The sequence below is a fragment of the Poecile atricapillus genome, chromosome 9 (genome assembly GCF_030490865.1).
Source record: "Poecile atricapillus isolate bPoeAtr1 chromosome 9, bPoeAtr1.hap1, whole genome shotgun sequence".
In the NCBI taxonomy this organism is placed as follows: Eukaryota; Metazoa; Chordata; class Aves; order Passeriformes; family Paridae; genus Poecile; species Poecile atricapillus.
In genome coordinates this window covers 19,575,326-19,590,629 of record NC_081257.1, presented here as the reverse complement: position 1 = coordinate 19,590,629, position 15,304 = coordinate 19,575,326, and the positions used below count along the sequence as shown (strand labels likewise).

The window sequence follows — 15,304 nt, the reverse complement described above, 5'->3', positions numbered from 1 at the left end:
CACTCCTGTACTCGGGTCAGCTGGGAAGGTGAAGTCCAGGTGGGACTTAATTCTTACTTCTTTTATCACCTACTCCATCTGTCAAAGGGATGAAGAGGTTGGTGAAGTTTCTGTTCATGAGACTGGACTTGAAGTCTGTGTGCCCTGAATGAGGGTGGGGAGAGGGTTCTTGCCTTGCCCCAGCCCACCCATGGAGCTGTAACTTTGCTGTAGGAGCAAAAAGCCTGCACAAGGTCATGAGAATATTGATTTGAAAAGCACCTGGGAGCAGTGAGGAGGGAAGGCCTGAGTACCTATGGCTCTGCCTTCTGAGATGGAGCATCTGAGGCCATTGCTCAGGCTCACAGGAGTTTGTGAAGCATAAAGAATAACTGTGTAGAACATGTAAGTGTAAAGATACCATGGATCATAGAGCAATTGAAAAAAAATAAATGTGCAAACAAACCCAAAACTGGAAAATCCTAGCACAAATGTGCTGTACTCTGTTAAAAAAGAAAATCATCATCCTTATTTTTCAATCTAGTTAGGCAATAGGGGGAAAAAGGCAAAACAAAAAGGCACTGAGGGCAGCAGGCACAGCACAAAACCACGTAAACTTTTCCTAGTGGGTTGGTTGGATTTTCCTGGCACAAGACAGGGCTGTTCCCTGCACTGTTTCTTTAGCTACAAGGGTCCTTTTCTTTTCTTTCAGAAATGGCACTTGAAAACTGGATCTTTTTTTTATCTCTGTGTTTAAATTTGGATATGACTTGACCGCAGTGAACGGATGCCACTGGAGATTTTCCTGGCTGATTCCCCTCCAAAGTAGTGTTTGTGGGGGGATGGCAATTCCCTGCTGCCAAGCCTGGCACTGGAACCAGCTCAGGTTACTGGAATAGCCCCATGGATATTTGTCACCACTCTCTCCCAGTGGAAGAGGGAAACCTTTTGTATTTAGTACCTGTGGATTGCTGTCAAAGTCCTCTGAACACAGTGATGTGCAACACCGGAGGAGGAACACTTCTGTGGCTACAGGCTCTAAGTAATTCCAGGGGATGATAAAACCCTTGGTGTGGGAATGTGGATGCCAGATTTCAATGTGCAGCCCAAATCTTTGCTTCTCTCTCATTACAAGAAGCCATATCCTTCTCTGCTTCAGCTCACTTTGTAGCAGCTTCTTATCCATTTGAAATATGGTCGTTGTTTTCCCCATGTGAAAGCAAGACTTGGAGGGACTGAAACTCCCTGGCAACAGCACAGCCAAGGGACACCGGCACCAGGAGGGCCAGGGCTGCTTTCACTCTGTTGTGCATGAAAGGGAAGATGGTGATCACTTGGAGACACAGGTCTAAAGCCTGTCTCAAACAGGCAGGCAGTCATCTGTCTGCAGAATTACATCACCCAGCCGCCACAGCGTGCGAGCTCCTGCAGCAGGAGCAGGTTGATTAGAAGGAATGAAGTGGGGTTTGTGGACATTTCCTCTCTGCTGTGGGCACGCAGGTGGCTTCCTCCCATCAGCATCCTTTGGGATGGACAGGCAGTGCCCTCGGGGAAGCAGTGCCATGGGGTTTACTCTCCCACCCAGCCTGTGTGCAAGCTCTTCCTACCCCTTCCATTCATTGCACTGCACAAGAGTTTACTCTTATACAGGTCAGCCTTGCTGATGATTTTAGCCAAAAATCTGTCCCTTGAATAGTTTCCTCAACAAGGTGCTGATGGTAGCGTGTTGGGATCCCTGCAGCTTCTGTCCCAAAAAGCTTAGAAAGTGTCAAATCCTCTGGCGGGGGGGTTTAAAAAGATTAATCATGCTCCATCATCCACCCTCCCTGAGCTTGTAATAGGGAAGAGCACTCAAATGAAAGGTTCGGTTTGGGAGCTTTAACACTTGAAGCCCCAGAAGGGCAGGATGCTGTTTAATCTTAAACTGGCTGGAGGCAAGGCTGGAGTCTCTTGTGGGTTATTATTGCAGTGTTTATTTGCTGTGGGCTGTTGTGAAGAGCTCGGCTACAATGCCCAGCTTTGTTTTCCTCATGCAGCAAGTGCTGCGTTAATGGAGTTAGTTTAAGAGTAGAGCAAATCATCTCTTTAGCACGTTTTGGGTGTTCTACCCATATGATGCAACAAGCAGGGATGAAGAGAGGGATGGCTGTTGGTATTTACCACAATCAGAGCTGGAAGAGAACAGTGCATCTATTTCACTGGCACAAGTTGTGTTCAAAGCCAGGCTGGATGGGGCTCTGAGTAACCCGGTCCAGTGTAAGGGGTCCCTGCCCATGGCAGGGGGTTTGGAGCAATATGAACTTTAAGGTCTCTTCCAAGCTATTCTGTTCCTGCGGGACTGATTCCCCCTTCCCCCCGCCGCTCTCCTCCACTTGCTGGTTCCCAGAAGTGCCTTTTTCAAGTAGGATTTCTACTGTATAATTTGAGCACGGGCTCAGCCGGCAGAAAACGATGACAGCTTTGTTCCCTGTATAGCAGATAATGAGGTGTTGGAGGCAGATAGCGCTGGATTCGTGTGTGGAGCGCCTGCCCAGCTCACTCAAGTGCGGCAGCGCTGAACGCCGGCGAGCGCCTTCCCCTCCTTCTGCAGCGCCTGAAAGGGGTTGTTGTCAGGGCATATGGCAAAAGGGTTAAAATTTAATTAGAAAACATAGTGGTAGCTACTGGAGCTTAACGGAGCTTTATATAAGCTGCTAAGGACAAGGCTGCTGTGTGAGCTGCTGGTAGGGCTGAGCTACTGCAGCCGCTGGCTGGGCGTCAGGAGCCGGGGCATGCCTGGGAATCTGCCCAGGAAGCGCCGTGAAAGAGGAGTTTGTTTTAAGGCTTGACCCTGGCTCCGTGCAACACCCCTGCCCGCCGCATAAAGCCGGCCAGCCTCACGCCGGGCGTCTGAGCGAGCCAGGGACGGGGCTTGGAGCTGCTCATGGCTTCGGTGCTGATGTGCGGCGTGGAGGATCTGCTGCTGGGCGGCAGCCGCCTGCTCTGGACCGTGACGGTGGCAGCGCTGCGCCGCTGGTACGCGGCCCGGCTGCGGGCGTGCCGGCAGGCGCTGCGAGCCTGGTGTGGCCTCCGAGATGTCTACCAGGTAAAAAAAATATATATATAACCCAGCTCGCCGTCACGGCTTTTCCTTGGGACGGCATCCCGGCACCTGGCCCGGGTGCGTGCTCTGCCTCCGGAGCATCGAGGCAGCGCCGGGAAGGCGCTCGGAGGATTCTGGAGCTGGCTCTGGGCTGATCCCGGTGTTGCTTTCAAAGTGCCGGCTCTGTGCCTGAATTCAGGGTTTGGGGGAGATGTTTGCTGCGCCAAATATGTTTTATCAGTCGGTCAATCTGTCAGTGTTTTGGCAGCCAGCTGCTCCTCATAAAACAGAGGGAGCCCCTCTGGCTGCTGTCACCGTCCTCGCCCTCGGCATCTGGGGATGGAGCTCCGGGAGCTCCTCTCTGCCGGTGGGATGCTCCCATGGGAGAGCCTGGCTGTGGCTTCTGCTGTGTTTGTGCCACTGAATGGTGGCAGCTTGTAACGTGATAGTGCTTTGCATGGCAGAGGGATTGCTGCTGGCAGTCCTGGAATGGCATCTGGGGGGCTCCCCTTCGTGCAGGCTGGAAACTCAGCCCTGTACTTGCGATTATTGTGGTCTCCAGTTCCAGCGAGGGTGGTGTCACCCCTTTTCGAGTCTGTTTTTGCTGGTAGTTACTTATTTCTGTGTATCTCTGTATTTCTGTCTCGCATGTGAACTTGTGCTGTGCGTGCTTGCTCTCAGCCTCACCATGTGTGTTTGCAGGGTGAATATTTCAAAGCAGCTTCTCCCCTCTCCCTGCTGTGTTGCAATACAGAGAATGACACAGCTCGTAGCAAACAGCTCTCCAGGGCCACCAGGATGCAACTTCCATGGGAAAGTCGTGCTAGCAGGACATCTGTGCCTGTTTAATCCTAAAGAGATCTGTTAGTATTTAGCTTCAGGGTAGGCTCAAGACTGGGAGAGCATCTTTACAGTGGTAGATGTACAGGTGCTTGAATGTATCTTGGGCAGATCACATATGGAAACAGTGTGTGATGTGCCTGACATCACTGTGGGTATGATCCATACATGGATCATGATTAGTTAGGGAATGCAGGAGTAAAGGCATCATTACTCTTCCTTGGCTCTTTACTGACCTGTAGGAATGTGGTGGGTTACAGTCCTGACTCTCTTCTTCCTCTCTAAGTAAATCCAGCTACACCTGTGCTGTGTGGGTGTTATTTTTAGGGTCCATTCACATAAAGAGCATGCAGCTTAGACTGCCTCCCCTCTCCACTGCATCCCCATGGAGGTAAACCCCATCCCTCCAGGGCTGGAATAAAGGCTGGCTGAGGATCAGCTCTGACAACAGCTGTATTCAGCCTGCTCAGCTGCCATACTCTGATGGCTGGCTTGAGGTGAAAAGAGATTTTTTCAAGACAAAATGTGACCGTATCTCTGGCCAAACTTACTGTATCCTAGTGTGTGTCTTTTCTTTATGAAAAGCATCACTGACAGGTGCCTGTGTCTCAAAGTGGGGATGTGAAAATGGGTGAAAAGAGGAGATTGGTCCTTCTCCATCCTACCAGGCAGATCTTGAGCCAGGGAAGTGGACAGGGAGTGCCCCCTCCCCTCTGCCCACAGCTTGCCCTGCTGGGGACATGCAGGGACCTGTTGCTCCCCACTTGATGCTCTGAGAGTCTTCCCTGGGAGGTGAAACCTGGCAGGAGCAAGGCAACTCTCACATTTTAACATCAGGAATTTGCTGCTGGTAATTTGGGGTGTATTAAAGTGAGGTGGCTGAAAGAATGCCCTGCAGCTCTTCCTTGTTGGGTTGTGTAACACTTGGCTTTTTGTGCTGAAGTCTTGGCTCTCAGCTGCTGGAACCTCTGGCTGAGTCCAGTGAGTGCAGGACTGAGCACACAGCATTAAATGTCCCCCAACTGCTCAGATACCAGAGCCCTGCAACAGCCTGAACTCAAACTGCTTTTCTTAATTTTTTAAGCACTTCAAGCTATGGAAACAACTAGAGGCAGTGGCTGGGTGACCCTTGCATACAGGGAGGAACTTTGTGCCACCCTGGGTTACGTTTCTTCACCTCAGGCTCAGTGGAGCAACACAGGGAGCAGCACGAGCAGTGCAGAGCACTCCATGGGGTTGTTTCTCTGAGCATGTTGCAGTGTCTGTGGGACAGGATTCTAATCTTGGATGTGAGATTTTGTGTCCCATCATTACCACAGATCCTGCATTCTCTTGAGCAAATTGTTTTCCTCTGTTCTTTGTAAAAAGGGTATGGCAGCACTCCTACTTGCCAGGGATGCTGTTTGTCCTCAGATTTTTCCTCAGAAGTCCTGTAGTTTTTGCAGCCACACGAAGACACCTTTTTTCCCTGTGTTCTTATTAAAATGGAGTCCTGAACAGGTGCTTTGTGTGTCTGAGCGGGGTCCCCACCTGTGTTTGAGAGCTGGCAGGTGCAGAGGTGGTCACGGGGCAGCGCTGGCTGGCAGGGCAGGCTCAAATCCTCTCTGCCAGCATAAAGCCCTTACCTGCCTTAGCAGCTTTAAGCACAGCTAAAACCCACCCCTACATGCACAAACCAGCCTTTGTCAGTCACCTTCTCCTTAGTGTTTCTGGCATGTCTGTGTGGGAAACCTTTCACCTGTTGTTTCACCTGGTCACTGGTATAGGAGCTTCATCCCCAGCCCAGGCACTAACCCAAGCTGATCCCTGCTCCAGGATGCTTCCCATCATCTGTCCCACCTGCCAGAAGAGAGGGGATGTCCTCCTTGCCCAGAGCCCATTCATCTGGGGGAGGTTGTGAGGCAAAGCACTGCTGGGGTGTCCCATTTCACTCTGAAATAACCCCTGAACCCTCCCGAGGGGAGGGGAGGGTGTGGGGTGATTCTCTGGGCCCTTGGCTTGTCCACCAGGGAACATTGTCTTGTCCGTGGCAGGGAGTGTTTAAAGCCTGTCCTAGAAATAACAGATTTGCAGAGACAGCTGATAGAAAAGCTGGCACAGGTCTTCTTTCTAACAGCAGCAAGTTGCTATGAGTTATTGGGGCTGTTAGGGCTTGGAAAATTCCTGGATGAGAATTTGGCATAGAAGCCTTCACTCAAGGGTTCCCATTTCCTACCAGAGGAAGGACTGAAGGCTGTATTTTGTTGTGGAGCTCTGGCACATAGTTCTGTGGCTTTGGGGGGTCTTCCCAGAGCCCCTCCTGATGCCTGAGATGGGAAAACATGGCATTTCTAGGTGTCCTGATACTATTCCCAAAGAAATCTTTCTGCAGGACCCTCCACGTGCTGGTTTTATAGGCCATCTGTCTTAGGTTTAATTATAGGACAGTAAAGCAAAGTGAAATTTTTGTATAAATGAGGTTAATAAGCAGCTGCAAAGCCAAAAACTTTTACCTGTGTTACCACTGGCCTGGTTTTCACTGAGGGAGTGACATGAAGTTTTCCTCTGAGATACCAATGCTAGTTGCCACCAGTACATCCCACAACACAGTGATTCCTCAGCATGGCTAAGCAGGATCCAGAAAAGGCATCAAAGTCTATTTAATGATGCAGCTAACTCTTATCAGTTAAAAAATGGTCACGTTTAGGGTCAAGGTTAAATGTGTGTCAGTCAATCTGCTCTATGCAAAGTGGTAAAGACATTGGGAAGACTGTAACTCCCTGCAGAACACAGTGGCATGTTGTGATGGATCTGCTGGATGTACAGCCAGATAAGGGAGCATCTCTGTGGTTAAGCAGTTTAGGAGTAACTGAAATTACCAATTGCACTGGTAATTAGCTGATAAATTATGGCGTAAAAGTGTAAATTTTCATATGGGTCTTTTGGACAAAGTGCTTTTTAACCTGAAAGGTCATTTCCTCTGTATGAAGTGACAAGATTTTGCTGATGCAGCACAGTAAATCAGCTTTGTCCGTGTGTCTGGCCCATGGTACCTGGGGTGGAGGGGCAGGAGAGGAAGCGGCCGACTTCTGTTTCCTCCAGTGCTAACGTAGTTGGTTTGGATAGTGAGCACCATGCTTCCTCTGCTGCCACACCTTAACTTTGCATTATGAAAAATGCTGACAACAGATTGAGATGCCTTTTTTCCTCCTCCTTTCACAATGATGAAAGGCGGTGCTGGAGTGGTGAGGGAGAGCACAAAGCTGGGGCTGCGCTCTCAGGGCACAACTTTGTTCCACACCAGACAGACCCTAGGGGTGACATTCAGCAGATGCATCTCAGGTGTTCCTACAGGTCAGGGCTTTTCAAAGGGAGCTTGAAAACCTTTTTAGAGGACACTGAATATGTGTCTGTGTTCCTTCAAAGATTTAAACTCGTGCTCTGGGGATTACGGGTTACCCTGGGAGAGCTTTGCTCTGGCTGCTTTCATCCAGCTGTTTTTCTTTTGGGAGGGATCTGATCTAATGCAGTGATGCTGCTCATATGTCACCTGCCGAGCTTTGGCACTGCTGGATCTCCCATCATGTCCCAACCTGGCACGTGGAGGTGTCCCCATGGCTGGGACTTTTGGGGAGCCTTTAGGAGGGCTGAGAACAAGCTCTGGGCACTGCCTCCTGACAGCTTAGAGTTAAACTTGGCTCTGCACACTTCCAACAACAGCTTTCCAGAGCTCTCTGCCAGATACATTTCCATCTGAGCTCATGATATAGCATTTTCTGTTTGAGAGAGTTTATTCAAACAAAAATATGATTTTGTTAAATTTTTTTTTTTTTTTTTTTTAATGGCTTCTCCCTCTCCCCTCACTGACAAACTTCACAACCAGACTGTGAACTTCATCTCATTTCCTTCGGGGTGTCACAGTGCCAGTTTCAAACAGTGCCTTCTATTCACAAACCACTTGGGCCTGTATAAATATTTTTCCTCTTCGATGTGACGCAGCTCATGAAATACGTTAGATTTCGAATGTCGCTGGCACCACTTCTCAGAGGCAGAAAGTCCTGTACAAAGGTATCACTGTATGAGCTTGCCTGGATAAATCTCCATTCTGGCCTCTGCAGAGAGGCTGGCCAGTTTGCTCTGACTGGACACAAACTGTGTGAAAAGGTAAATTAAAAGTGTTTCAGGCACGTGCTGGTTTTTCCTGGCTTTACTTTTGTCCTTCTGAGTGTTTGTCTCCCTGTCACCCCTTTTGCTGGCATTGTCACTGCAGCGCTTTGTGATCTTGGATGGACTGTCCGTGTGCTTAAAATAACACTGTGCTATCTTTGTCCCCTCATTTTCTGAAAATCAGGCCACCCCTTGTACGGTCTGCATTGCTCTTAAAACCTCTGAGTCATAATTAGTGATTAGTAATTCTGCTAATCTTCTGTACAGATGGAGGCCAGTTCATTCTCAGAGACTGCAAAGAGGATAAAGCTATCAGTGCTGGAATATATTAGCTTAAATACCCTCCCATACACAAATACACATGTATACACTTTTCCCCACTAATTGATCTGTCATTCATTTAAATGTGCATCAGTGGTGTGTTGGGGAAGATGATGGGGAGAATAAGTTTGATCCAAAAGCTGAGAAGAGCTTGAAAGTGCTGGATTTAGCCACTAAAAGTAATCTTTCACAGTCCTAGCAGTGCTAGGATTAAGACTGTGATGTTTCTGTTGCTTTTCCAGCTGAGCTGGGACAGGTGCCTGGGGATGGGCGCCCCAGTGTGCATCTCCCTGCTGGCCATCAGGCACAGGAGTGTGGTGCCAGCAGGGCTGGGAATGGGGCTGGAGAAGTCACCCATGGCACTGCTGGTGGTGTGCTGGGTCCTGAGCAGCCTGGCTTTTCCTTTGGCTGGTTTCTAGGCAGGGAGGTGTGGGCTGGGCAGAGGGTGTGAGGTTTGGAGCAGGGTGCTGTTTGTTAAGCCCTAGTGAAAGTGGCAGTAATTCCTCTCTCATATCAAGCTCAGTTCATCTGTTCACCTTGCTGGGGGGGCTGGGGTGTGCTGCATTCCCTGTAGGGTCACCCTTCAGTGAAGGGCTGTGGCACTGTTGTCCCCAAACTCAGCTCATTCGTGCCTCAGAGTTGCAGAGATTTCCCTCTGCTCAGCTCCCAACAGCTTCCTGCCTCTTACAGGTAGGAAGTGTTTCTTTCAAACTTTCAAACTCAGCTTGAAAAGAAATTTTTCCCAATTATAAAAAGTTCCCTGTACAGCTGAATTATGCAGCCCTGGTTTATGTTTGTTTGGAAGCCACGGATCCCCAGAGGAGCTGTGCTCTCCCTCCTCCAGCTATTCCTGTCCCTGTGGTTATCCCAGCAGGGCAGAAGCTGGCACCACCCAGGTAACCTTCACGTCATTTCTCTAAGGAAACATGACTCACTGTCTATTTTCCATCTTATTTTTGGGGCTTTGGAGTCTGTTTTGGAGACCAGTGCAAGTTTGTTGCTCTGAAATCCTCTCCCAAAATTGTCTCGCTGCCACCTCTTAGGTTGCTGGTGCAGTCTGGAGCAGCTGGCTGGACCTGACCTGGCACCCTCCTGCCTGATGTGGGGCCAGCTTATGGGTTTTTCATGAAACCTGTGATATTGAGCATGGAGTGGAAAGCTTTTGTAGTCTCATGACTATGAGAATGTTGACTTTTACAAAATAACTCTGGGAAAAAAAGACAGCTCTTTGTCTGCAGCTATTTAAGGGGTGGTTATTTGATCAAAGCTGGTTCTTTTGAATTAAACAAGGAGGGTGAGACTCCTCTGGCACCTCACTGCATCCTGGGTGTCTGGGGTAGCTGCCCTCTGGAGGTGTCTGCGCTGATGGGGAGGCGAGGGGAGCAGGGCTGACTCACCCTGTGTGATGGCTGGACCAGGCAGTGCTGCTTCTCTCCCCAGCACTGTTGGGAAGGCTCTGTCTTTACACAGTGCTCTGCAGCTTCATGGAACCTCCTGTTGGCCTCAAACACTTCTCGCAGAGCCTCCTATTTGGGGGACTTCAGGGGCCTCAGGACCTCTGAGAAGAGGGAGCCACATCTGTGAGGTGTTGCTGTCAAAGTTTGACCTGTTTTCATTCTAGGAAAAGCAAGTTAGTTTGTTCCAGGTGTTGAACTTATTTTTTTTTTTTTTTCTATTAAAATAGATCCCTGGATTTAAAAAATTGGGTAGGGAGAGTTCACAGTTTGTCCTCTGTGTGCATAGTGACTGCTCAGTTGAGAGCATAAGTAACTGAGTAAGAGCATTCAGATTTTTGAAGTAACTGCAGGTGTAAATTTGAGACCTTGTGCCTCTTGTGTACCTGCCTGAAGGTCAGGCTGGAACTCTGGAACTTGCAGCCTCCTGGATTTGGGTGCACATTTCTTCGTTGTTGTGGTTTTTTCATTTTCAGTGAGAGCAGTGTCAGTTGTTTGAGTTTTCTTTGAGGAGAGCAGTTTCTGTGCCTGTGTGATTTCTTTGAGAGCAGTTTCTGTGCCTGTGTGATTCCTTTGAGAGCAGTTTCTGTGTGATACCTGTGCTCTGCCTGGCACAGTTACACAGTTTGTGCTGCTGTGTCAGAGCTGGGGGCGTGTGAAGCCTCGTGGGTTGATGTGCCAGGGGGGAAGGAGTCAGGGACTGAAAGCAGAGCTCAGTGTTTTGCACACAGAGAGCAGCCTGCAAAGGAGCAGCAGAACAGCAGGTACATGATTTACTCCCCTGCCAGCAGCAAAGTGCGCTCCTGTAGAGCAGGAGCAAGCTGAGATTGATGGCCAAGGGTGTGAACTGTGTCCACACACTCAGCTCCCTCCCCAGAGTGCAGCACCCCACACCAGAGCAGCAGAGCTGTGCTTTGGGAAGCAGTTTGGGCACCCAGTGAGTGCAGTGCTGTCCCTGGGGTGTCTCTTGCAGGGAGGGACAGTGGAGATGTGAGTTTGTGAATGTGCTGAGCAGACCAGCTCTGGTTGTCTCTGGTCCTGTATCCCTTCAGATGGGCTGGTCCCTGCTGCCACAGGGCTCAGCCTTGCTCCAAGGGGCTCAGACTGGGGATGGCTTGAAGTTTTAGTGCTGTTCCAAGTTTTTCCACAGTGGCCCCTCCTGTCCCCGGGTAGGAGTGTGGGGTGGAGGAGCTGGGAGGGCTGATGGCAGCTCCCAGCGAGCACAGAGCTGCCAGCATGGGGATCCTCAGCCACTGCTGTGACACAGGGACCATGGCCCCACACCAGTGTCTCACTGCCCCAGGACTGGCACCTATGCTATGCCTTTGGTCACTAGCTGCTGGGTTTAATTTGGTTTTGTTTTATAATAAAGGGGTTAATATCACAGGGAAAAAAAAAAAACCAAAAAAAACCCAACCGAAAACCAGCCCACAATTGTAATGCTTTCCCATTTTTAACAATCCCTTTTCAACCCCTTGTGTCCCCTGACTCACTCTGGAAGGGCTTTTGTTTCTGAATGTGTAATCAAAGCAGCAAATGCGAAGGTCACTTCCTTCAGATTATATGGCAACGGAAGAAGTCCAGGAGCGTGTCTCCCTTCTTCCCCCAGCTCAAATGTACAGAAAACATGAAGGCTTAGTGCATGCACGTTGGGAGTACTTCTTGGGTTTCTCAAGTCCATTTCAACCAGCAGGGTGTCTGATGTGGAGGTAAGAGGCTGTATTTTAATTTCTGATGCTTAGCAGTGACAGAAAATGTTATTTATTTAGTGCTCTTGCAGTGTGTCCTGAGTTAAACATCCATGCAGAGCTCGGAGCTGTGAGCCCCAGAGAGCCAGAAAGCAGCACAGAGTGAAGAAAGTTGGGGATGGTGTGGGCTGAAACCTTTCTGCTTGCTCTTCTCTTTGCTTTGAAGGATCAGTCCATAAAAATTTCTTTGCATCTTTTGCACTCCATTGAGGAGATAAGGGGCTGTTTGTTTATCCCAGCATTTACAGCTGCATTTTCCTGCCTTTGTTGTAAATGCTGCCTTGGCTCCTTTAGCAAAGGGCTAAATCCAAGCTGGGTTCTGGAAACTTTGCTGCAGCTGGAGCAAAGATCTCTAACTTCTGGTTAGAGAGAAAACCTCTTTGCAGAGATTACCCTTTTGGGCTGCTCTGAGATATGATTTAACCCGAACAAAGCGCAGATTCATGAGTCCCGAGAAAAGGCGGTCGGCGCCTGGTACAGTAACTCCTTTCAGCATGCAACTATTAAATATCTCCTCATCAGGTCCCCTCCCCTCTCACCCCCCAAAAAACCCTTGTGAAGAGGTGGCCTGGAGATGCAGCAGTGCACACAGAGCTGGGGGGTAAGGCTGCTGAGAAAGAAGCCTTTGATCCAAAGCACTTGTTTAGCTTTAAAAGAGAAATGTGGAACCATCTGGATCAGCCCCCCTGAGTGCCTGGCAAGATGCTGGCACTGGGAATGTTGGCTCCTCGCCTCCACAGAAACGCTGCTCGCTGCCTGCTCCAGCCCATACCCACTGCTGTGACTTCTCTTGGTTTATTTATTTGCTCTCTGCAATTTTTTTAAGAGTTTCAGATATTTAAATGACTTGTGCTTTAGCCTTCTTTTTGATTTATTTTTCATCTCCTTCTTACCTGATGTCTGCCCAAGGCTGGCATCTGGATTTCCTGAGGGGCTGTTGCCAAGCATGAGTGGCTGGAAAAGTCCAGGGGTGTATGCTGGGTGCAGGGACTGGATGGGACAGGAGAAGAAGAGATTCAAAATGACTTTAGAGATGAGATGCTGCCTGGAGGGGATGGCAATTATTTGGTCAGGGTTTGCTCTGCCTGTATCTCCTGCTTTGGGAGCCCTCCCTCAAAAACCCAACTCGGGGTTGAGCAGGGAGGTGGTGGAGGGGACAGAGGAGCATCCTGTGAAAAGCCATCAGAAATGGGGGAGATTTTCAGGGCTGGGGAGACAAAAAAAAGGCACCAAGGGCAGGGTGTGGATCTCCAGAGTTGTGAAAACTACTCTTCTATAAAGGTATTTTTTCATCTTCTGCAACTATTCCTGTAACAGGGAAAGCTGAGTTTGTTCAAGTGGGTCAGGGGTCATGGCTTCTGGGGTGAGATAAAACACAGGAAAAGTTACCAGGAGCTCTGCACGGAATAAACCCTGAGATTGGTGTTGTAGAGACTTAGGCAAAGAAGCTGGAGCTTAACTGCTTTGCCTCCTGGCTGGGGAGCAGAGGTCAGGACAGGTCAGAGGAGGGCAGGTGGCCAGTCCTGCCCCACTGTGGCACTGCTTATTCAGGGACAGAGGATGCTGCTGCCTCCAGGCACTGCCCCTTCATGGGCAGCACTGCATTTGTTCTATCAGGTTGCATCAGGAAAGCACTCTGATCCCACAGGATTCCTTTTTCCCCCAAAATTCCCAGGAGGTTGCACTGGAACAAGCCACCACCGTGGGCTGTGTGCAGTAATGACCTGCCTGCAGAGTCTCAGCACTGCTGGTGATAAGCGTGTCTCCTGCAGACACAAATTTACTGGCTGTGTGCTGCCAAGGAAAGCAGATGTTGGATTTCATTGACTTGATATTTCTGGCAGATTTGTACTGATTGTTTCCTATTAATTTTCCAGATAGGTGTTTGCTTTTTTAAATAGCATTAGCTGTAAAGTTGCCTGCCCATTCTTCTCTTGTTGTTTTAAATACACTGCAGAGTGGCAGGAATGGTACATCAGCACTCGTAGAATGGCATGGCCTGCTTGAGAAACACTTCAGTTTTCAGCTTGAGACACCTTTGAGGAGAATACTCGTGCAATAAAGGTGCTGATCCTTCAAGAGGGTAGCTAACCTCTCCCCTCTGTCAGAGGGACTCAGCATTTGTGATAATTTGCCAGGAGAAGTGAAACGCTGGCTGGGTGCTGCTTGGCAGCTGGAAGTCTGGGGCCAGACTTTAGCAGCAATCCTTCCCCCTGCCTCCTGCAGTGGGGCTGGTGCTGCCTGAGCACTCGAATGCTTTCATCCCTGTGCTGGTGCCCAGTGAGCAACCCCTGCACCCCCATGTGCAATGGAGCAAAGGCAAGTACAGGGAGAGCCATGGGTAGCATCAGGAAAGGCAGCCACACTGCAAGATTTCCTCATGGGGGGGAGAGGGGTGAGCTCTTCACATTGCACACTCCTGGTAGGGAGCAAGAAGCTGAAATTCTGCTGCTTATGTTTGGCTCTTGGCAAAGAGCTGGATTACTGGATTTAGCATTTTGAGGAAGATTCAATTAAATTGTTTCCTAGATTTCAATTTATCGCTGTTCTTCAGTTTTGTTCAGTTTTTTGGGGTCTTACTACAGTGTGCTCCTCATTATTTCAGAGAGTTTTGGGAGAGGAGGATGAGATTTAGAGCCCCATGCCCTGCTCTAGTGAGTGGGATCTTTCTAATGACCCCAAGAGGCTGTGCCTGTCATCCTGTAAAAGCCATCAACAGAGTGAATGAAAGAGTCCCTTAGATCTGCCATCCCCTGCAATGAGAAATAATAGAATAAATGGGGAAAAGGAGGGTTGCATGGAAAATCTGTTGGCACGTGGCCCTGCAAAGCCACAGTGCCTGCAGTGAGGGAGAGAGCACTTGGGCTGTTCCTGTGCCAGACTTTTTCACTGGCTCAGCTGGTGGGGCTTACATGAAAGTCAGTTGATGCTCTGCAGGAGCCAGTTTTTTCATCCCATCTCCAGCTCACATGGCTATTTTAGGAAGGTGCCATGCAACCCAGGCAGCTTCTCAGCCCCCTGTTCCAGGCACTGTGTTTTATCTCCAGCTCATTGCCAAACTTCAGCAGAGCCAACATTTCCATGTAGAGCATCATCAAAGGGGCATCAAAGCGCAAAGCTTGCACTTTTCTCCAGCCTGTCTCATCTTAAAACGTTATTTCAGTGCATGTCATTCAGTTATGGCTTTAAGTGTCCCTGCCTGGCTGGTCCTGAGAAAGAGAATACCCTGAGGTTTGCATAGTCCCTGCAGGGGCTGTGGGTAAACATCTGATGGATGCAGGGCCAAAGTGGCCTCTGCAGCCCTTGGGAGAGGTGGGGGTGGCACTTGGAGTCACCTGGTTGGTCCTGCAGGGTGGTTTGCCAGAGCACAAAGGATGAAAGATGTAGCCAGCCCCAGTGGAGCATCACTGGCTGTTTAACTTTAAGCAGATCCTGGCTTCTGTTAAAGGTTAATAGTGAGATAACAAATGATTTAAGGCAAAAAACCCTGACCCTGTTAAAATTAATGGCAAAATTAATTGACTGCACTGGAGACAGGACTTCAGCCAAAGGCTTCTTTATGACTTGAAGATTAGGAAGGAGAGGCAGTATGTCTGGAGACATGGTCTGCCCCCATAAAGCGGGAGGGAGCTCTGCCACTGCCCTCTAAGGGATCACTGCAGGTTTATTGTGTTTAGAGTGCGGTGTCATGGCAGGAACCCACTGGCTGTCCTGGCTGGTGTGAGCAGAGACTG

The 15,304-nt window shown here is 49.4% G+C and overlaps 1 protein-coding gene across 4 annotated transcripts in view; it reads left to right on the top strand.

The window, feature by feature from the left end:
• FRMD4B (FERM domain containing 4B) overlaps positions 1-15,304 on the top strand; it is a 123,968-nt gene that overhangs the window by 43,140 nt on the left and 65,524 nt on the right. Inside the window, exon 1 of one of the 4 annotated variants that reach the window (XM_058845224.1) lies at positions 2,634-3,064. The exons of 2 other annotated variants lie outside the window; for them this stretch is intronic. In XM_058845224.1, coding sequence (XP_058701207.1) covers positions 2,903-3,064 — 162 coding nt within the window. In that variant the 5' untranslated portion in view covers positions 2,634-2,902. Of the gene's footprint in view, positions 1-2,633; positions 3,065-11,461; positions 11,532-15,304 lie in introns of those variants that run through there. One more of the 4 variants, XM_058845225.1, reaches the window with a different exon arrangement.